This window comes from Onychomys torridus, chromosome 3, assembly GCF_903995425.1.
Source record: "Onychomys torridus chromosome 3, mOncTor1.1, whole genome shotgun sequence".
Taxonomy (NCBI): domain Eukaryota; kingdom Metazoa; phylum Chordata; class Mammalia; order Rodentia; family Cricetidae; genus Onychomys; species Onychomys torridus.
The window spans coordinates 54,541,350-54,564,035 of NC_050445.1; the positions used below are offsets into that span (position 1 = coordinate 54,541,350).

The 22,686-nt window shown below is 36.0% G+C and overlaps 1 protein-coding gene across 2 annotated transcripts in view; it reads left to right on the top strand.

Moving 5' to 3' along the window:
• Positions 1-22,686, top strand: part of Ppp1r3a (protein phosphatase 1 regulatory subunit 3A) — a 38,535-nt gene that overhangs the window by 13,005 nt on the left and 2,844 nt on the right. The window contains exons 2-3 of one of the 2 annotated variants that reach the window (XM_036180466.1): positions 21,019-21,080; positions 21,176-21,300. In XM_036180466.1, coding sequence (XP_036036359.1) covers positions 21,019-21,080; positions 21,176-21,300 — 187 coding nt within the window. The remainder of the gene's footprint in view (positions 1-21,018; positions 21,081-21,175; positions 21,301-22,686) is intronic. The other variant, XM_036180467.1, reaches the window with a different exon arrangement.

Sequence of the window (22,686 nt, forward strand, 5' to 3'; positions counted from 1 at the left end):
CATAAACAACATAAAATATCAGTTTCATCCTGTAATACTGAATGTTTATTTAAATTGATCAAAAACTAAATATAGATTTAAATATGTTTACTGTTTTACTATTTTATAGACAGTCTACATGTATATAAAGTTATTTTAGGCTATTAAGATATAAATATATTATCAATATGAGGAATACATTACCATAAAAAATAGCCATTTTTTTTCTTTCCATGCCTTTGGAAGCATCATTTCATCGAGTTACCACAATTTTACTTTTCAGTAATATCAATAAGTTTTACTCTCAGACTAGAGACTGATTCATTGGTCAATATTTGGCTTCCCTCTTTTTATGATCTAAAAAAGGGAAGAGAAACAGAACAGCCGAAGACTGAACAAGAAAAGACAAAGGCAGATATTGTGTGCCTGGTGATTGAGATATTCCTTTCTGTTTTCTTCCCTTTGAGACTGGTCCATGTTAGTGCTCTCCAGAAGCCCATGTGGTCTTGAACTTACTAGGAGTCTAGGCTTGTCCTTACATGAAACCAATAAAATAAGATAATCAGAAATGACAAAAAGTAAGATAATGTGTGACAAGTTTTAAATGTTATGTCTTATGAAAAGTAATCTGATATATCTCTTACTTGATATTGACTATTGAAGCATTAATTTTGAAATTTACTGTGGCATCAGACTTACAGATGTATATGAATATAAAGCTTTCAGGCCTTTGAATATCTAAATGTCTTAAAATTATAGCCCAAGGGTCCAGCCAAAGGTTATTTTTAAAATCTTTACACAGGCCCAGCAAGGTGACTCAGCTGATAAAGGACTTGAGCTAAATCTCCTAAACCATTTGAAGATGGAAGGAGAGAACTGACTCCAGACTTTGTCCTCTAATCTCCACATTTGTATATCCCCAAATACATGTCAAATCCACACAGTCACTATCAGCAAAATATAGTTTAAGAAAATGAACTTTACACAATGACAATATTCTAGTGTGCTACCAATTGCTTATTTTGTTGGTATAAGATACATCTAAAATTTAATAGAAAAAATACCAACATGTGATCCCATTTGTATTCTTACCGCTATTTTGCAAGATTAATGTTTTTAAAACTTTATAGATCTGATAAAAATTGTATGCAATAAAAATTGGAAACATACACATATAGTAAAGCTAGCATGAATTCTAAATCATTGTATTTTATGAAAAAATAGAAATCTGACTTATTTATAACAAGACATCAACTCATTCTTATATTAACATATATACAAGTAACCTAAATACCTCTATTATAAAACCTCTGAATTCTTTATACTAAGTTTAAATATACCATTGAGGTAGATAATTATAGCATTTATAAATACATTTTACTTTATTAGAATAAAAGTATCAATGAAATTAGTACATACTGAGGTTCTATGACCTGTGCTTTGTTATTTTCCTATGAACTTTCAACAGACAAATATGAAGACATTCCTACTGAAAATATTGTTAGGTTGGAGTAGGTTTTTCCTGAGGATTAGCTGTTGGCCAACCAATATTGCATAATAAAGTACATTTTTTTGTGATACATTATAGAATCTTAAGAAATCAATATTTTGGAATTATCTTCAAAATTATGTTGATATGATTAGAAGGACTATATTGTACTCTTTAGTATCTACCATCAGTTCTTGTAGAACTCCTTGACTTCTCTTGATCATTTTGAACAAATTTATTTTATTAGTCTATTTTTGTACATGAAGATACATTACATTTATTAGAACTCGCCAGAGACAAAAGCTATTCTCCTGTATAATGAAATCTATTTAATGGACTTCAGCTTTTATTTACTCTTGCTACAATGGCAAATTGGCCTGTTCTTCCTCAGTTTAGAAATTTCTACTTATATAAACTTAGGAACTATGTATTTTATATCCTTTATATCTCATTATACATTGTAGTAAGCAGGTCCCATTCCATTTTGCACTGGAAGAAATTTTACTCAGGGAATACATAAGAAGAGAAACTGAGTTGATATCTAGGTTCTGTGTTTCCTCAGATTGCCATCATAGACTATAAAAAATAATTCATAAAGAGTTTGCAGAGTGTGGTGGCATTGTGTTCCCCAAAATATTGTGCACCCTAATAAACTTATCTGGGGTCAGAGACAGAACAGCCACAATATTAAACATAGAGGATAGGCAGTGGTAGCACACGCTTTTAATCCTAGCATTCCAGAAATGAGCATTAGAGAAATAGTGTGGAGGGACATTTTCATGGAGTAGAAATCACTCATGAATTTAATAGCAAAAAAGGGCAAATTGCAGGTTTTTTAGCCAGTCAGATCACCCAAAAGAGAATAAATAATAGTAGTTAAACTTGAAAAACAAGTTAAACACACACACACACACACACACACACACACACACACACACACACACACAAGTCTGGGCATTTCAGTATAATTTTTTGGTGAATCCATTGAGATTGATAGAATTGCTTCTATACTAACTTGAAAACTAAGAAGTTTGTGATCTTGGTTAACACAAAATAAGGAAAGAAATACCAGTAACAAAGCACCTACTGTGCTCCTCTTGTGCATTGATAGGCAGTTTTAATAAACATCAATTACCAGAAGAAATTGATTGGAGGATCTTCAATCACTTGGGAACTATTTTCTGAATACCTTTTCCAGGTATTGTCTTACACACTGTAGACATATCAGTGAAAAGACACCAACTTTGTTCTCATGTAGCTCACATTTTAATGGACAAGAAAGTGATGTAATAATGAACAAAAGATTAATCACATTATTTCAGAAGATGGACATAGCTAGGAAAGTGAAAAGACAGAGAGCCTCCCTTCCTTGAGGAAACTTTCTACCACTGTGTGTAACTGTCACTGAAGGCAAGAGAAGGGCCTCCCTGAAGAGTTTTAAGGTTAAGAGTGACAGAATAAACTCTTCATTTTTTACAGTCTTCTGTGGATGTTTGTGCTTATTTCCTGCAGTGATGATTCCTACCCAACAGTTTGGAAGCACAAACGGATGTGAGCAGGAAAGACATAGATGAGTACATGAATCGACTCTTTGTCTTTAACACCAAGCTCTCTTTCAATCCTACTGTTTAGGTCTTTGGATTTTAGTTAATGCCCTCCTTACTAATTCTGTTTCCATGAAGATAGAGTTGTTACAGTTAGTGTGGGCAAAGAAGAAATCCCCCATCCAAGTTTATTTTTAAAAATTCCAAATTGCTATATAACATCTTGTTTTCAAAATGCTTTGTCTTGAATACACACTATGCTTTCTGTACACATTAGACAAGTTTGCGTAAATTGGTTTTTGTGAGAAGAAGATATTTTCTAAAAAATCAGTGTAATGTGCATAGAAATCAACCTAACTTTTGAAAATTGAGTCTGAAAGACAGCAAATGTAGTATTGTCAGTGTCTTTACTCATATATTGTATTAGGGAAATAAAGATCAGAATAAATCTAGTTACTTGTATTCTTATGTGAAATACTCTCTTTCACATGATAAAATATCTGCAAATTAAGCTATCGGCATTGTCCGTGAACTTGCATTCAAGCTACTACACCGCATGTTCTGCCTTTTTAAACGACTGTCACCTCATCCTGTTTCTTTCGCCTCCAGACTCTAATTGTTTCTTTTATGGGATCTAGGCTACTCATGTCCTGGGCAATATGCTTTATGGTGCTTGCATTTACAGTAATTGTTTGGCAGTTTGCCACTGAGTACAACTAGAAAACATTTTGCTAGGCCACATTCAAATCTTTACCAACATGGCCAATTTTACAATAAGTAGTAATTGTCAAAAAAAAAGTGACGGCTGTCTTTTACAATACCTACTTAAACAACGAGGAAACGTGTGTATTGTTTCCTTTCTGTACAAAAACACAAAAATGAAATACAAAGTCACCAAGGCACAGGTGTGTAATTCTTTCTCTTCTTTTTTTACATTTTTGTTTTTTTACATTTACTGATTTATTTTACATCCCAACTACAGTTTCCCTACCTCTCCTTCTAGTCTCTCCTGGCAACTTCCACTCTGCCCCTACCCCTCCTGTGTACTCCTCCTCCTTTTCTTTTGTTTCTTTTCAGAAAAGGACAGGCCTCCCATGAATATCAACAAAATATGGCATATCAAGTTACAGTAAGACTAAGCACCTCCCATGTATTAAGGCTGGACAAGGCAGCCCAGTATGAGAAACAGAGTCCCAAAAGCCAACAAAAGAGTCAGAGACAGCCCCTGCTCCCACTGTTAGGAGTTCCATGAGAAGACCAAGCTATAGAATGGTCATATATATCAGAGGGCCTAGGTCAGTCCCTTGCAGGCTCCCTGGTTGTCACTTCAGTCTCTATGAGGTCCTATGAGCCCAGGTTACTTGATTTTGTGGGTTTTCTTGTGATATCCTTGACCTCCCTGGCTCCGAAAATCCTTCCTCCCTCTGTTCAGCAGGATTCCTGAGCTCTGCCATGTTTGGCTATGGGTCTGTATCTGTTTCCATCAATTGCTGAATGAAGCCTCTTGGATGACTACTGGTCTAGGCAACAATCTATGAGTACAGCAGAATAGTGTTAGGCATCATTACATTGACATGTTACCCCCAGTCATGTTTGGTTCTATCCTAGGTCTCTGGGCCTTCCAGCCTCTGGATTCTGGCACTCCAGGCAGTGTCAAGGGCTGGGGGCCCACTCTCACAGCATGGGTCTCAGGTTGAAGCAGTCATTGGTTGACAACACTCACAATCTCTGTGTGGCTGGGTTGGTGTCCCAGTCCCTTCACTGGAAGTCTTGCCTGGTCATGGGAAATGGACAGTTCAGGCTATGTATTCCCTCTTGCTAGGAGTCTTAGCTAGGTCATCCTTTTAGGTTAAAGTTTCTCTTGTACCAGGTTTCTACCTGACCCTGAATTGCCTCCCCTACTTTCCAATAGTCTCTTTCAGTACCTTCCCCCATCCCCCTACCTGATCCTTCACATTCCCATCCACACCTACCCACAGGCAATGTACAAAATCTCTTCTACTTTCCCTTCCCTGAGAGATCTGAGTGCCCCCCCCATTGAGCCCACCTTGTTGCCTAGCCTCTCTGGATCTGTGATTCTTACAATAAATTAAAATTAATGTTTTATAGATTTACTTGTAGCAGAAATAGAATATATCAAAATTTGAATCAATAATAGTACATTTGGTTATGTCTAACCCTCTCCTCCATGAAATCCTCTACAAGATATCTACAGTAGTAAGAAATTTTGACCATAGTACTTAATTTTCATCCCAGTCATACTTTCATGTCATAAAAAGTAGTACATAGTAGTGATAACCAATGCTTCTCAAACCTGGCTACATTAAAGAAAGAGAACACTAAGACATCCATAGTCAGGTTCTGCTATGGAGACTCCAATTTAATTGGTACAAGGAAAATTTTAAAGCTTTCCACATGATTCTGTTATGTACAAGGCTGAACAGAATGTGAACAAAAGGTAGAAATGCTATGGAGTTCTAATATTAAAAAAATCCTAAATATGTTATTAGTTGTAGTGTCTGAAAATTAATAAGTCTGTTTAACTTATGGCAAATTAGGAATCTGAATGAAATAGAACTTTGGAAAAATGTCACATGAGCAATTTGTATGCATGAGTAGTAGCAGCATTAAGGTTCGTGGGACATAGAAATGCAGATGATAAGCCTTGAATTCATCAACGATATTTGGATGTTTGTCTGTGAAGCAGATTGGAAAAAAGAAAGTAGCTTCTTTTAGGAAAAAAAGGAGCATTGTCTAGCATGATAAAGTGAATTTCTGTTGAAAAATAAAAGGAACTTCTAGGAAATGTTGCTGCTGTTTAGACCCTGAAGTGTTAAAGACAGATTTTAATCATTAAGAAACCCTGACAACATTAACTACACTTGATTTGGAGAAAGGAATATTAGTTAGATGCCAAAAGCATCCGAGTAGTCAGAAAAGTGCAAAGTCAACAAGTAAGTATCAATTATGCAAGGTCCAATCAGGTGATTTCTTCAATTGACAATAAGAGATCTGGAATTCTGCCTTTTTGTAGGTTTAGATAACCTTCACTCCTTTGTGAGATCCACGAGAGTAGGGCTTTCAGAGTAAGTAGGATTACACTGGGCTATGCCCTTGAGCTGTTATACACTATACTAGCATTGTCTTCACCTAGGTAGTTTCCCACCATCTTGTTCCTGGGTTTCCACTGCATAGACTATTGCCAGGCTGGCTCGTCTGCACAATCACAGTGACTTTCAGATCTCCAATGAAATGTTTCCTGTAGGAATCCCTTGCCCTGCCACCCTACTTTCCCATGTGTGATGTGGTTCCTTTATTATTATTGCTGCTTGAGCTGTAGGAATCCTTGCCATGAAATATATACACATGGTTTAAAATTGTGTGTGTGTGTGTGTGTGTGTGTGTGTGTGTGTGTGTGTGTGTGTGTGTGTTTGCCTGTTCAGGTGTGTACTCATACACATTAATTTCTGCACATGGGAGGTCTGTGTGTTGTGTAGGCATAAGTGTGGAGTTCCTAGGAAGGCCTCAGATGTCCAAACCTGTCCCTCTCAGCCTTGGTCTCTTGACACAGCCTCTTTCACTGAACCTAGGTCTAGTGAGGCAGCTAGCAAGCTCCGGAGTTCTGCTGTTCTCTTCACATTGCTGGAGCAGGCAGATAAAAACAGAATCTTTTGTTGGTCCTAAAGACTGGAACCTAGGTCATCACACTTGCACAGCAAGTACTATTGTCTGCTGCACTATCTCAACCAGCTCTGAGGGGATTTTAAAGCACTAGTTTGTGTTCATGTTTCATTAGATTGTAACCTTCATGAAGACATAGTAACTTCAATATCTGCCTGGGCTTGTGGCTCAATTTTAAGCCTAATGTCTAGCACATGCTAAATTTTCTTGTAACGGATGCATATTAAATTTTATCCAGCATTATTGTAAGTGTACAGCAATATTAAGTGCTTTCAAAACCACTTGCAGAATTAGTTACGTGGATGACTGCAAATTCTGTACTGCACTACTCAACTGAGATCTTTGCCAACATACTCCATCTCAGTAGAATTAGGCTCTGTTACCATCATCAACAATCTCAGTGTGTGGCTCAAGTTTCCTTAGCATTTCGGACTGATTTCCTAAACACCATATTGTTACTGTGCACAGTCCAACCCTGTTCTGTTTTTTAGGATTTTCTTAGGATTTCTTGGTAATGAAAATCACTTTGTTCAAAGTGGGACCTAAAACATTTACCCTGGTGACCCATCTTCACACTATGAGCTCCTTCTGATCTTCCCTAAAGCTACCTATTGTAAGTGATAAGGATAATGTACCATGTTTGATTTGTGAATTCCTCAAATCAGAATTCTTCCCTTGAATCTACTTGTTCAGATACATAAACCCTAAACCTGCACTTCTATACTCAAGTCTGGAACCCTAGCAGGACAAACAATAGTTAGGTGTTTTCTGGCATTTAACAATGCAGTGAATGCCTGCCAGAATATAAACTATACTTTGCTGCTGGTGATAATTGTTCTAATAAATATTACTTATGTTAAAATAATATTACTTTCTTTTTTTTTAAAGAGAGACATCTACATAAAACACATAATTTATTTTAATGAGTCTGAAGTACTTTCCTCTATGTTTTCTTAAGATTATTTATTTATTTATTTATTTATTATTATTATGTGTTTTAATTTTATACATCAGCCATGGGTTTCCCTGTCCTCCCCCTCCCGCCCCCACCCCACCTTCCCCCAGCCCCTCCCCTCCATTCCCATCTCCTCCAGGACCAAGACACCCCTGGGGACCCATTTAAACCTGGTGGATTCAGTACAGGCAGGTCCAGTCCCCTCCTTCCAGGCTGAGCAAAGTGTCCCTGTGTAAGCCCAAGGTTCCAAACAGCCACCTCATGCACTAAGGACAGGTCCCAGTCCCACAGCCTGGGTGCCTCCCAAACAGATCAAGCTATTCAATTGTCTCACTTATCCAGAGGGCCTGATCCAGCTGGGGGCTCCACAGCTGTTGGTTCATACTTCATGTGCTTCCATTTGATTGGCTATTTGTCCCTGTGCTTTTTGCAATCTTGGATTCAACAATTCACGCTCTTGCAGTCCCTCCTCCTTCTCGACAGTTGGACACCTGGAGCTCCACCTGGGGTCTGGCCAAGGATCTCTGCATCCACTTCCATCAGTTATTGGATGAGAGTTCCAAGATGACTGTTAGAGTGTTTAGTCATCTGATCACCAGACTAGGTCAGATCAGGCCCTCCCTTGACCACTGCCGCAGTCTATAGAGGCTATATCATTGTGGATTTCTGGGGACCTCTCGAGCACTCTGCCTATTCCTGTTCTCATGTGGTCTTCAATTATCATGGTCTGTTATTCCTCGTTCTCCCTTTCTGTTCTTGATCCAGCTGGGATCTCCTGCTCCCCTAAGCTTTCTTTCCCTCAAATCTTGCCCTTCATTACTCCCACTGTCGTCTAGGTTGATCATGTAGATCTCATCCATTTCTCTGTCATTGGGTGATCCCTGTGTCTTTCCTAGGGTCCCCTTTTCTAGGTAGCCTCCCTGGAGTTGTGTAGCAGTCTAGTCATCTTTGTTTTACATCTAGTATCCTCCTATGAGTGAGTACCTACCATGTTTGTCCTTCTGAGTCTGGGTTACCTTATTCAGGATGATTTTTTTTCTAGATCCATCGATTTTCCTGCAAACCACATGTTGTCATTGTTTTTCTCTGCTGAGTAGTACTCCATTGTGTATATATACCATATTTTCTAATATTACTTTCTACTTAAACAGCTCTATTAAAAATAAAACTGATGTAAAATCTATTCAAGGTAGTGAGAACCTATAAGTTAAAATTTGTATGACTTATTTTGTGTTTCGTGTTATGTTTTATGATAAATTAATATAGATTTCTGTGGACACAGCATAAAAGGTTAAGGCATATGGAATTTATAAGTTAAAAACTAAGCGTCTGCCTGCTTTTCTGGAAATTTAACAAAATAGCAACAAAGCATACTGCTTCCCTTACACACATTAATAAACCCACATTCTTTTCTATTTTAAAAGACTGTACACTAATTTAAAGTAGACTAATATTGTAAAGTTGCAAGACAATGAATACAGGCAGCACATAAGATCTCAGATGCAAGGTATGAAAGCCTAAGAAGGGCAGCTCAGACCTCTTGAGGGTTCCACACACAGTGTTATCACAGCACTGTCCTTGGTGCCCATTGCAGAAATATATTAGTTCAAAGACTGAACAAGTTTCCTTCTCTGACATTTTCCATACTGTTTGAATATCGGTAGTAACTTTACTATTTACATATATACAAAATGCCAAAGCAATAATACTGTTTAGGGCTTGTTTCCTGTATGATGGACACTGTGTGCTTTATATTCATGTCTTTGTTCAGTGCTGTACATTAGTGTGGATACTTACTTTTCTTGAGTTCTTTATATCTTCTTTCTTACATACTTCCTTGAGCTGTTGTCTGCTCTGTTCTCTTGCTCTTAACCTACTCCATTCTGTTTCCCCCACCCACTCCCACTACAAATTATCGAATGGCTGGTTACACTAGTCGTTTCTGAAGCCTATGGCTTTTTAAAAATGCTTTCTTCAGTTTGCTCTGTTGTGAGCAAAAAATCAGTTAGACATTGGAGAAAAATATGAAATCATATTTTATACTAAATTTTGACTGATTTAGTCAAAATGCTTCAAGTGGTTTGTACATTTTAAAACCTGGCTCAAATCAAAGAAGCAGGAGTGAAGGGGAGGAGACATTTGAATTTGAACTGGTGGTGCCACTAGAGCACTGAATCTTTTGTGAAGAAATCTGTCATAGAAGATTGAAGGGGGAAGTAGTTCACAGAAGGTGTGGGTGAGGGGATGGCAAAGAAAATGTGTAACACAAAATATGGACATTTGAGAGGTATGCCTCATTGCTTTGCATCGATGATTTGCATATTAAGAAGTCAGGAGCCTTCACATTAATGAATCCCTAACTAGTTTCTGACACAATAGACTGATATGTCCCTGGAGGAGTCATTATGGTCTATCATGTCAATGATCCGCATATTAATGACTCTCTAACAGGCTCATCAACAGGTAGCCTAAATAGGCTCCCATTGAGTTCTTTTTCATTTGCTTTTTAAATGTATCTTCTCATCCTTTCCCTTTGAAATACTATTGTGAAGAATTGACAAAAAGGCCCATTAAGATAATTTTAATATGTGACTTAAGTTCACAAAAGCATTAAATTTAGAAATAGTGCCTTAAGACCTACCAAGGCTGCCTAAAAAAGTTTCCAAATGCAGAAAAATACAATTCAAGTTTGGGAAGAGAACCTTTCTTTGGATTTTAATATGAACTGTCTACTCTAATTTACTTGGTTCCTGACTTTGCTGATATATTAATTTCTGATATTTAGTACAAGTAGAAGAGCTAGTTTTAAAGTATGATTATGAAATGGAATTATTTGAATACAGAATGGAATTCCAATAGACCATAACATACATTCTACTAAACATTTATTTAAGCTAAAACATTGATTAATAGCAGAAACAATTTTAAAATATACAGGAAATGCAAGGCATAGTTGATTTAAAAAGAGGCTGGACATCTCGTGATCTGAAAGAATGACTTCATAATATTTAAACTCAACATTTAATTAAAAGCTAAACAGCAAAATTCCTAGTATTTTCACACTTATAAATTGGTCGGGACACTTTATCTTCTGTTAATTCTAATGATTATATTAAGGGTATTAATTGATTCTTTAAAACAAACAGTGAGTCTATGATGTACCATAAAACTACTGAAGAATTGGGGCTGGAGAGATGGCTCAGAGATTAAGAGTACCAGCTCTTCTTCCAGAAAATTCTGGTTCAACTGCCAACATCATCATGACAAGCTAATGATAGTCTGTAAACCCAGGATCTGAAATCACCCTCTAGATTCTAATGGCACCAGGAAAATGAGTAGTCTGAGGGGGGTGGGGTGGGAGAACACAAGCCAACATCAGGTATCTTTCCTAAAGCCTCTGCATCTTACTTGTTGAGACAAGGTCTATTATATATGCAAGTCATACATGCAGGTAAACATACCTACAGACAAAACATCCATACACATAATAAATAAATAAGAAATAAAAACACTGAGTATTTGCTCTTCCCATACTTTTGTTGAATAACAAACTATTTCATTTGACTTACTCTAGATAAGGGAGGCCTATCGATTCTCAAGTGGCCTCATACTTGTAACCTCAGAATGATAGCTATTCTTGGTTGTTAACTTGACCACATATGAGATTAAATAAAATCCAAGTGATTGGGTACACCTTTGGGAGATCTTTTACATATATTATTTGAATTTTAAAAGACCCAGTTTTAATCCAGATCTTCGAAGGTGGGGAAATACACCTTTAATGAAGAACTTTTGTGGTGGACAGGTCTACCTTTAATCTCAGCCACACCTTCTGGTAGCAGCCTATAGAAAGGACATGGAAGGAAAAAGCTCTATTTATACCTGCTTGCCCTCACCTTCACTGGTAAATTCATTCCTTCACTGGTATTAGCGCCTACATCTTCAGGATTCCAGCAAGCCAGCTGAAACGTCCACCCTAGTGGACTGAACAACAATTGGATTCTTAGACTTTTCTTTGGTAGACAACCATTGAATTAACTGGACCACAGCCTGTAAGCCACCCAAATAAATCTCTCACACACACACACACACACACACACACACACACACACACACACACACGGATAGAGTGAGCATGTATGTAGGAGTGGAGGACACATCAACATCAGGTATCTTTCTTAAGTGTCTATCCACCTTACTTTTTGAGACAGGGTCTCTCATTTGGCCTGAATCTCACTAATTGGTTAAATTAGCTATCTATCAAGTCCTAGGATCCTCATGTTTCTGCTTCCTCAGAACTGAGATGTCAGGTACCATTGAACTGGATTGTGAATCTGAGTGTTAGAGATCTGAACTCACATGCCATGTGAGTACTTTGCCCACGGAGCCATTTCTCAGTCTCCAAACCACTGTATTTAAGAAACTAAATAACTTACATGATAAATGTGAACACTACAGATTTCCCTGGGAAAACAGAATATTTATAGAAGTTTTGAAAATTGTGTACCAACATGGCACACTTGGTACATTCAACTCTGCTAAAATTAGTTTTTATGCAACACAATTTGATATAATTTTTAAGAAAGTAAAAGTTTAATTCAGAGATTAATACACAGTAACATTCTGAATATTTGAAGGTAGGAAGCTCTTAGCAATCAGTTTGTATAGATTTTGAAGAATGGACAGTCTGGCTTTGGAGACAGCAGGGATTTCAGCTGGACAGTCGAGAGTTTCTTGACATCTTACTGCTGCATGGGGGTAATTATGTCTTTTAAGAATTTAGATAAAGTAAGGACCTTAGGGCAGTAAGTTTGAGACACCCTTTTTCCCAGATAACTTGCTGATATACATTCTTCAGTTGTTCTAGTATCCATCACCTAAAGACATTTACATTTCTCTCCATAAAATATAATTGGCAGGTGGTAGCAGAGAAGTCCCTTAAGCCAGGTTTATCTATAGTCTTCTTCTACTTAAAATTCATGAATTCTGCTTGTAATTACATCACATTCCCAAGCAACCTACAATGTTTTTTTAGTCCATATCTCAACTTCCAAGATTCTACTTAATGATGCGCTAGACCCTCATCAGTCAGTGCCTTGAAAAGTGCACATCACTTCCGTCAGTGTGTGATGCTCGATTCAATGACAGAATAACAAAATGTGACATGTCTTTTCTGCTGTGGGGTGGAGCTAGGAAAAAATAGCAACCACCACACTGACATGGCCAAACACATTCAGCCTTATAATTTTTCTTGGTAGAAAATAATGAAGAAACTCTGAATAAAATAAAGTAAAATCTACCAAGGATTTGCCCAAGGAAGGGTGACATTCAGTTGCTTCTTTGTCTGCTGTTGAAACCATTCTCCATCAAAAAGACAAAGCATCATTGTTTTTAAGTTGAAACATAATGTCATGATGAAACATAATGTTCTAATATATAAAATATATTGATATAAGATATATTTTAGAATACAGGAATTCAATTCTCTAAATAAGAAAATAACTCATTGGGATCATGAAGCAGGATGATCTTAGTTTCATTTAAGGGTCTTGAGGGGTTGCAAAGCAGGAGTGATGGCTCATCAGGTAAGGTGTCTGCCACCAAGCCTGGTAACCGGAGTTCAATGCTTGAGAGCCACAACTAACTCATGCAGGTTGCCTCCGATCTCTCTGCAGGCGCAATGTACACACACACACATAATTAATTAATTAAAATGATTTAAAGGATGAAAAATAAGAAAATTCAGCCTATTGAAAGTAATTCAATGGCATTTAGGATGGCTAGGAATGGTTAGGACAGTAATTCAACCTTCTCTAAACCAGGAAAATGACTCACTTAAGAATTTCGATTGTCTAACAGGTTGTTCTTAGATCCTTCAGTGCCTGAGCAGTTCATATAATTCTTTCAACCAGCTAGTGGTTCACTATCCACAACTTTTGATTGTATTTTAAATTAAGAATTTAGTTCCTGTGATAGGTGTTATCTAAAACGCTTGCTTTTCTTGATTGAAGGTAGATATTAGCAAAGTTCTAATATTTGGAAAGTTTTACTTGATCATGTATAAAATAATCTGGTGTTAATTATTTCACTATACACAGTGAATAAAACTATGTAGCTCATAATACTGTGATCTGTAGTTTTGCTTGAACTGGCTATATTACAATTTTAAATTAATAGTTGCTTCTATTGTTTTATTTAAATTTTTTTACATATACTATATTTTTATCATACTATTTTCCCCAAACTTCTCCCAGAACCTGCTTACTTCCCTAACTAACCAGCTTCATGTATTTTCTCTCTCTCTCCATCTCTTTCTCTCTCTGTGTCTGTCTTAAAAGCAACAAAAATGAAAAAAATCAAAACAGGCAAACAAAAAACAATAAGGCAAAAAAAAAAAAATAAAACGCACATCATGTTGGGTGTTAGTCTGAAGACTTAGCAGATAGAGAAGAAAAAATAGCCAATTTTAACATTATAATGTTTTCCTCTAGACTAGAGACTATGTGTTACTTTTTTGAGGGACTGTCAGTAGTGGAGAAGTGTAATTTATGCATTGCTCTCTGGTGTTATCATCAGAAAACTGGCCTTAATATATCATTCCATCTTAAACGCCCTCTGAAAAAATGCCTTGTTTCTTTCCTCTTTAGACATGTCTGTTCACTATTAGATATTTATCACAGTTATCTCTTTGAACTAATATGTACTCCATTTTAAGTTTTTTTTTTGTTGTTGTTGTTGTTTTGTTTTTTTGTTTTGTTTTGTTTTGTTTTCCAGACAGGGTTTATCTGTGTAGCTTTGCACCTTTTCTGGAACTCACTTGGTAGCCCAGGCTGGACTTGAACTCACAGAGATCCACCTGGCTCTGCCTCCCGAGTGCTGGGATTAAAGGTGTGCGCCACCACCACCCGGCCATTTTCAGTTTTATTCCTGGTCCAGAAAATAATGATAGTATTATGATACCACAGGAAAGCACAGTAAGGGGTCTAGTGCATTGTGAATGTTGCATTTCTTCAAGCACAGGCTTTTTTCTTTCTCTCCTTTTCCAATAACAAGTGGACATTAACTATCTAAATTCTCTAAGCCAACTACTGGCAAAACAACATAATGGAAAATAATTTTACCTAATTTTTATTTAATCCATGAATTTTTTTTTACCGTATTTGTCTTTATATACGTAATACTAATATTGGTGTATGCCATTTTAAAATGGACTTAAAGATATTCCTAATAACGTTCATAATATTTATTATTTAAAAGATCACTTATAAACTGTTTGTAGTGGTGCCTATACTAGCAATCCAACTATTTTGGAGGCTGAGGGAAGAGGATCAAGACTATGTTCCTTGGCTACATAGGGACGGTCTGTATTAAAGAAACAACAACAACAAGAACAACAACAAAAATATCGGGGAAGATTTTCATAAAGGAAGTAAATGAGACTGCAAGTTTTAAACACAGATAACAATCAAGGGTATCATAGTAATTGCTTTTTAGCATAAAATGAGAGGTTATAAAGAAGGATTTGAAGACTGGTCCTTTTAGACAGTTTTGTGCACTTTAAGGCAGTGTTAAGGAGTGGTCAATTCAACACTCACAACTCCTCCAATGGGATGTCACTCCCTTCTTTCTATTCCTGTACACCTCTTCTCTATCCTGACTTCCTCTCAGTGTTTATAGCTTTTCCTATCAACTGGTTACTTGCTCTGCCTCTATACCAATGGCTGATTTTATTTAATCCTGTTTACAATATTCAAGCAGAAAGCTTTTGGGTTAAAGATGTGTGTTCGGGCTGAGCCACAGTACAGCTAGAAACAGGTTCCAGTAAACAATACAAGGTTCTCAGTGTGACCAAATACCCTGCAACACAGTAACATACAGTAAACCTTTTCACAATCCAGCTTAAGCTAATTCCAGTTTCATCCTTGATGTTCTGCCTTTAAACATAATTCAAACTCTCTGACAGTCTTATTACTCTTGGATGCATACATTTTGTGCTGTGTATCTTTTACCACTTGTTATTTTTTTAAATTATTCTTCTGAATTCAGAAGAACAGCTTTAAACAAAATTTAAAATTTAAAAACCTAACTTAAAGCTTTTGTATTTAATCATTTGACCCTGAATTTCTAAACTTTGGGAGCGGTAATAATTTAATCTGTAGAAGGTATACAGAAGAACATATGTTGTTTTTCTCTGAGTAAATTTTGTGTAAAGAAGAAATAGTGTTATTAAAGTGCTGGCAAGAGATTTAAGGGGAAAGGAAAGGTAGAAGGAAGGCTAGGCATTTATTCAACAACACTTCTTTGCCATTAGATTGCACCAAGCAGCATGTCAGTACCAGGAATACCAAAAAAAAAAAAAAAAGGAAAAGAAAGAAAATCTTCCGATCAAAGAGTTCTCAGGAACACAAAAGGGATCTGAGAGCTAGTAAAGATGTCTTTACTTACATCATAGTCAGATGATGTACTGTTGTAGGTGGGACCTGCTGTAAACAACCCACAGAGCTTTCAAATTGTAAACCTGTTTAATTAAACTCTTTATATGTAATTGGTCATAAAAGTGTTACTACTTACTTTAAGAGTGGTGTTCTGTCTACACACATCCTATCATATATGGCAAAGAGCAAGTCACTTGATTTCATGATTATCTGAAATGAGGATTGAACTGTTTAGACATTTTTAATAATGTATTAACTCTACACAAAACAATGACAGACTTTTGGTCATCACATGTACTGATTCCTTCCTCATAAACTCCTTTACCTGAAGTCATTATAATCCTGAAAATCTTGATTTCCATTGGGTGCAACTATTTTATATCCTTGTCTTCTTTGGTAATCATATAGAATCATGTTAGTTGGATCAATGCTACCACCATGTTTGATCTTCAGTTCTGCTCCCTAATAATGCTAGTTGTCCCTTTATATAGATATGTGTGCTCTGTTTTCTGCATCCTTCCCCTTTGCTACGAAGATAAGTTGTAATTTTATTCATTTGAAGTTGTGTTTTTCTCTTTATACAGATATAGATTATTGGTTCTTGATTGTGCTGATTTTATGTAATGCAAGCATCTTCTCCCCAAGATTAATCTTTGTTTTAAACTTTACAAGACTTTTAAAAATTTATTCTGTTTTATTCTATATGCATGAGTACTTTGCATGCATGTGTATCTGTACAGCACATGCATGCCTGGTGCCCTTAAAGATCAGAAGATGGTGTTGGATTCCTGAAACCAGAGTTCTTGGTTGTTGTGAGCAACAATGTGGGTGTTGGGAATTAAACCTGGGTCCTCTACAAGAATGACAAGTGCTCTTAACTACTAAACCACCTCTTAGGTCTCCTTTTATAATGATTTTCAATAAACAAAGGGTTAAAATTTAATAGTGGGGCTGAGCAGATAGCCTAATAATTATAATTAGGAGCACTTGCTGCACTTGCAGAGAACTTGGATATGGTGCCCTGAAACCACATGGTGGCTCATCATCACCTGTAACTCCAGTTCCAGGGGACCACAGCTTCTTTGCTGGTTCCAGTTGGCATTGTGGAAATGCAGTTCACAGACATACATGTAGCAAAACATACACATAGAATTAAAAGAATCAAAATAAAAAAAAATAAGTCCTTAAAATGTTTAAATGTTAATAGAGCCAAGCTAAGGTTTTTTTTTGTTTGTTTGTTTTTTAATGTCTGTTGTCTTTTTTCATCATTTAAAAGATACTTCGTGGTGTCTATATTCATATATATTTTCTCCTAGGAATTTTCAAGGTTTTGACATGTTAAGAATTCAGTCCACCTGGATTTTGCACATGTTCTAGTGTCATTATTTTCTTTATGTGTAGCTGTTTCCATGTATTCATTTCTGAAGATCCCATGTCTCCCTATTTTCTGACATATCAGTTCTTTCTTCTCACTAAACTTCAAATCCTATTTCTCAAGTGAGTTGCAGCTTTAGCCACACTTTGTCTTCGAAGTTCATACTGAGTAAGAACTCTTAAAATTAGCTAAAGCAGGTTGGCCCTATATTTCCCACAGCTGTAGAGTTAGCCATCCCTCTTCTCCTCTCTGTAGACCCACATGTTCAAACTCTATGAAAAATGGTTGTATAATTTTGACTACAATTTGCTGAATCTATGCATCAATTTTGGAGAGAATTTATACCTTCACAATATTTCATTACTATCTATGAACATGGTATATGTCACCTCTCTAATATTTATTTATATAAGTTTATCATTTTTTACTTTTAGGAATTTTTTCATTTCTATGAGTTTTTTCTATATTTGTTCTATATAATATTTATGTTCCATGGGTATATAGTTTTCTACCTTGCATGTATCCTTGACTATAAAGGTTTCCCTTATATTCCTGAATTTCATGTTTTGATGAGACTCAGTCATGCTAAGGTGGTTTCATCCCTAATCACGTGTCTCTGGAATGAGTTTTTAAAAACAAAGTTGCAGTCCTTTTCAAACAACCATTTTTTTTTAATGAAGCAATTAAAATTTATTAGAAAATTCAGGGATGGTATTTTGGCAAATAAAATAAAACATTGTTTAGTGGCAAATATTTTCTCTCTACAAATAAAATTCTAGTAGTTCCTAATTCTAATTAAGAACAAATAAAATTAAGAACAAATAAGAAACAAGAATAGTTAAATGTTATTTTAATAATTTACACAGTCTTTAAAAATATTTATTAGTTCTTTGAGAATATCATATATTGTGCTTTGATCCTATCCAACCTCCTCCCCATTTACTCCCAGATCTATTCTCATTTCTCTATCCACACAACTTCATACTTACTTTCTCTCTTCATCTCTCTCTCTCTCTCTCTCTCTCTCTCTCTCTCTCTCTCTCTCTATATATATATATATATATATATATATATATATATATATATAAATCATGTGTCCAGTGTTTTATATTGATTGACTACTCTTAGCTTTAGGGCCTTCCCTGGAATGTGGTTGACTTACCAGAACGTGTACCATTAAAGAAAGATGACTCTTCTTTTCTCAGAAGCTATCAAATGCCAATAACTCCTCTGCTTGAGGTGGGACTTCATGTCCATCTCCTACGTTATGCTGGGATTTTATCTGGCTTGGGTTTACACAGATATTGTTCATGTTATCATGAACAGCTTCTCACTATGCCCATAAAACAGTTCTTTTGGAGTTGCTCACCACTGTTAACTTATTGCTGTTCCCATAGATCAGTGTCTGTCAACTCTCCTCAGAGAAGCTTCTTTGGGAATTAGATGACCATTAACACAGAGACCCACGACTGATCAAAGTGCAAAGAACAAGAGATTGCATGGTTTTCAGTCCTATTAGGATATCTATATTATATCACTTTCCCCATGGCTCAGAGAACTTTACTCAAGAGGGAAGTAGATAGCTCAGAAGAGCCAGAGGTGGTGGCTGTTTCAGGTTTACATGTTCTTAAAATAGATAGATAGTATATAGTCAGAGAAGTAAAACGTATTGGTTTGTAGGTGGATTTCACAAAATAAAATCATTGCATAGTTACAGATCTTGTTAAACACTACAACTTTTAGATTAATGTGATATCAGTACTTCAAGCTCCATAGTCTAAAAATTTTTATGTACATAGAACACTTTTTTTTTGCCAAGCTCACTACTATTGTTTTCAGTAAAGCTAAAATTAAATAATAAAAATATATGCAAAACTAAGTCACCTTCTTACATTATCAGGATGAAAAAATGTACAAATTTCACATGACTTGTAGAAGTAAAATTAGCCATGCTGAATTTGTATCAAAAGTTTCAACACAAACAGACTAGACTCTAGTATAGAAGTTTATCAACAACTGATGCTTTCATGTTTGTTGTTTTGCTGTTATTATTATTGCTTGTTTTTTGGTTAGTTGGTTGGATGTTGTTGTTGCAGAAACCTCACTGACAAATGTGAGTAAGAGAAAAACAGATTGGGTGTGGCAAACATGGTGGTAGAAACCTTTAATCCCAGCACTTGGGAGGCAGGGTCAGCTCTCAGACACAAGCTCTCTGTGAGTTCATAGTCAGCCTGGTCTACACAGAGCATTCTAGAACAGTCAGGGCTACATAGAGATATCCAGTCTCAAAAGAAAGAAAGAAGGGAAGAAAGGAATGAAGGAAGGAAAGGAAAGGAAAGGAAGGAAGGAAGGAAGGAAGGAAATAATAAAGAAAGAAAGAAAGAGAGAGAGAGAGAGAGGGGGGAGGGAGGGAGAGATAGATGAAGGGAGGGAGGGAGCGAGGAAGGAAGGAAGGAAGGAAGGAAGGAAGGAAGGAAAGAAGGAAGGAAGGAAGGAAGACAGAAAGAAAGACAGAAAGACAGACAGACACAGGAAGAAGAAATATGGGCTAGAAGGCTGAGAAGACTCAGTGGGTAAAGTGCTTGGTATGCAAGACTGATGATCTGAGGTCAATCCCCAGCACTCATAGAAAGATAAGAATCAACTCCAAAATGTTGATCTCTGTTATCCACATTTGTGCCATTGCACACATGAACCTACCCATATATATCAGATGCACCCAATAATAATAGCAATAAATAAAATATTTTAAAATGAAAATGATTTAAAGTTACACAAATTAACATTTGAGTAGCTACACATAAATTGCAATTTTCATTAATTATATTTTTCATATTGAGTATCACAGACAAATATAATTATACAGACATAACTGCCTACTGACATTTGGAGGGAAAAGTACTTACCATTTCTAGTCAGAACACAGAATACACTAGAAAAAGCAATGTAATCTGAATAATTTGAAAGTAAAGTTATGTGTTTTCCTGTGAGCACTCTGAAGTCTCCATTGTAAATCTGGCCAGTGGCAATTCATGCTTGAAAGTTTGAGCATAAATTTATCTGTCTTTCAGGTTTTAGTGAGCTTGTTTCATTTTATTTTTAATAAAATTGAAAGATAAAGAATGAAAAACATAATTATTGAAAAGCTTGAAAACAATTTCATTACAACAATGGAAGATCAGTTCATAAACTGCTGTCATTTAAACCAAAAGGGAAATGCTCTCATTTTGAAAGGTTAAAAAAATAATGAATGGTACACATTTGCTTATAGTCTCACTCTGGATATGTTTTAATAAGCATAACAAAATCTCATTTAGAAATATGTCATTGCATAGATTATTTAAATTTTTCTAGAATCAGTATTGATTACTGTGCCATCCTAAAAAAATTCATTAAAAACTTAGATTTTTAAGTTTTATTCAAAATTATAGACAGGAAGGAATACAGAATTACAAAAGGTTATATAAACATTGATTTGTCTTACTCTTCAATTTTCCATTATGTAAAGATACTTTAAAAGATGTCATTTCAGAACAAATGTCTGTTTTTCTGACTTTTAGCAGTAAAGAAGAATCATTGCTAACCTCTGAAGAAAACAAATTTGAGAATTTGAAGTTCACAGGTAATATTTATTTAAAATTAAACAAAATCCATTTTTGTTAAAGTCTGCAATGAAAACAATCTTCGACTTAAAAACCAATCATATTAACTTTTCAGATGCTTACATCCCAACAATCATTTGTTCTCATGAAGACAAGGATGACTTGGGAGCCAGTCATCAGAATGTAGAGGATACCAACAGGGAGCATGACGAACATAATGAAAAAGAATTAGACTTGATGGTAAGTGTTCTGGTTGCCACGGTATTAGAGAAGATGAATCTATTTATGCTTCAAAGATGCTGCAATTCCTGCCTTCCAATGGCCTCAGTTAATATAATTTGCAAATGTGAAAGCATCTCCACTGAGCTAGAGCAACAAGGCACTTTGATTTCAGTGTGTTGCTTCTGCGCTTTGCAGTGGTGAATTAATGACATTCATTTCCTATCTCTTTGCCACTGGCTCTGAGTAACAGTTTGGGGGAATTAGAAACAAGGGGCACTATCCTGATGTGTACTTCTAATCTTTGTAACAAGTGCACACTTAGTGTAAACTTGTCTGTAAAATAAGAGGACTGGAATAGAAAATGGCTAAGGCCCTATCCAGCTGACAAGCCTTTATAATTACAATTATAATTCTTATGTTTAGCAGTCTTTTGATTTACTATTTCTGTCAGAGCAAGAATCCCAAAGTTCCTTATCACAGTAGAATAGTAAATTACTGAGTGCTACACAATTTTAAAACAAGAATCAAATTTGGTAATGTACAATCTAGTATAATATTTGTTAGCACGAATTTCACAATTGGTGAAATATCCAATCTGTTTTGAAATTTGGAGGAGATGGTTTAGTTCATACTTTTAACACAAAATGAGAGAAGTAAATGAGTCACATAATGCAATTTATCCGTTACTGTATTCGGTTGGAGCTCATAGCATGGGGATACATGGATTCATAATCACACTTGATTAAATTGACATTTGCCTCTTCAAGTGTCAGTGCTGAAGCCAAAAGGAACTAGAAGTCTTCTCTTTGCCCACATATTACACCACTGAGACCGCGATATGGCAACGGCACCACTAAAGTATGCAATTTACTGGGCTCCCACTTTAAGGCAGTACGAAGTTGTCACCCATTGTGAGAGTTCTTACCCGCTGAAAGTTAACATCTCCTTTTTTTCAAACCACAGAATATAATGAAAGGCCCCTGAAAAATCACATACTTCACCAATACACCTCATTACCATGAGCGGCCTCAAATATAAAAGTTTGTTTAGAAGTTACTGAAAGTATACGCCCAGTAAATGAACAGGGAGCTGTAATTTAGATGCTAATTTGCTCCATGCTGACGTGACTGCATAAAACAATGAAGCTCCATAATGGATGGAAATACAACCAAATCTGTGGAACCCACAGGCATTGGCTTATAAGACAGCTGTGCAGTTGACAAGTAACATGAGCCTTATGTGAGAAGAAGGGGAAAACGTAAGATTTGCATATAATTATTGAGATCATGCAAATGTCAGTTATGAGGAGGAAAAAAAAAAAAACACAGGCATCTCACTGTTAAATCCTGACAGTTGGCATCACTGAAGAGCTCAAATACATTTGAGTACCAGTTGGCAGAGGGT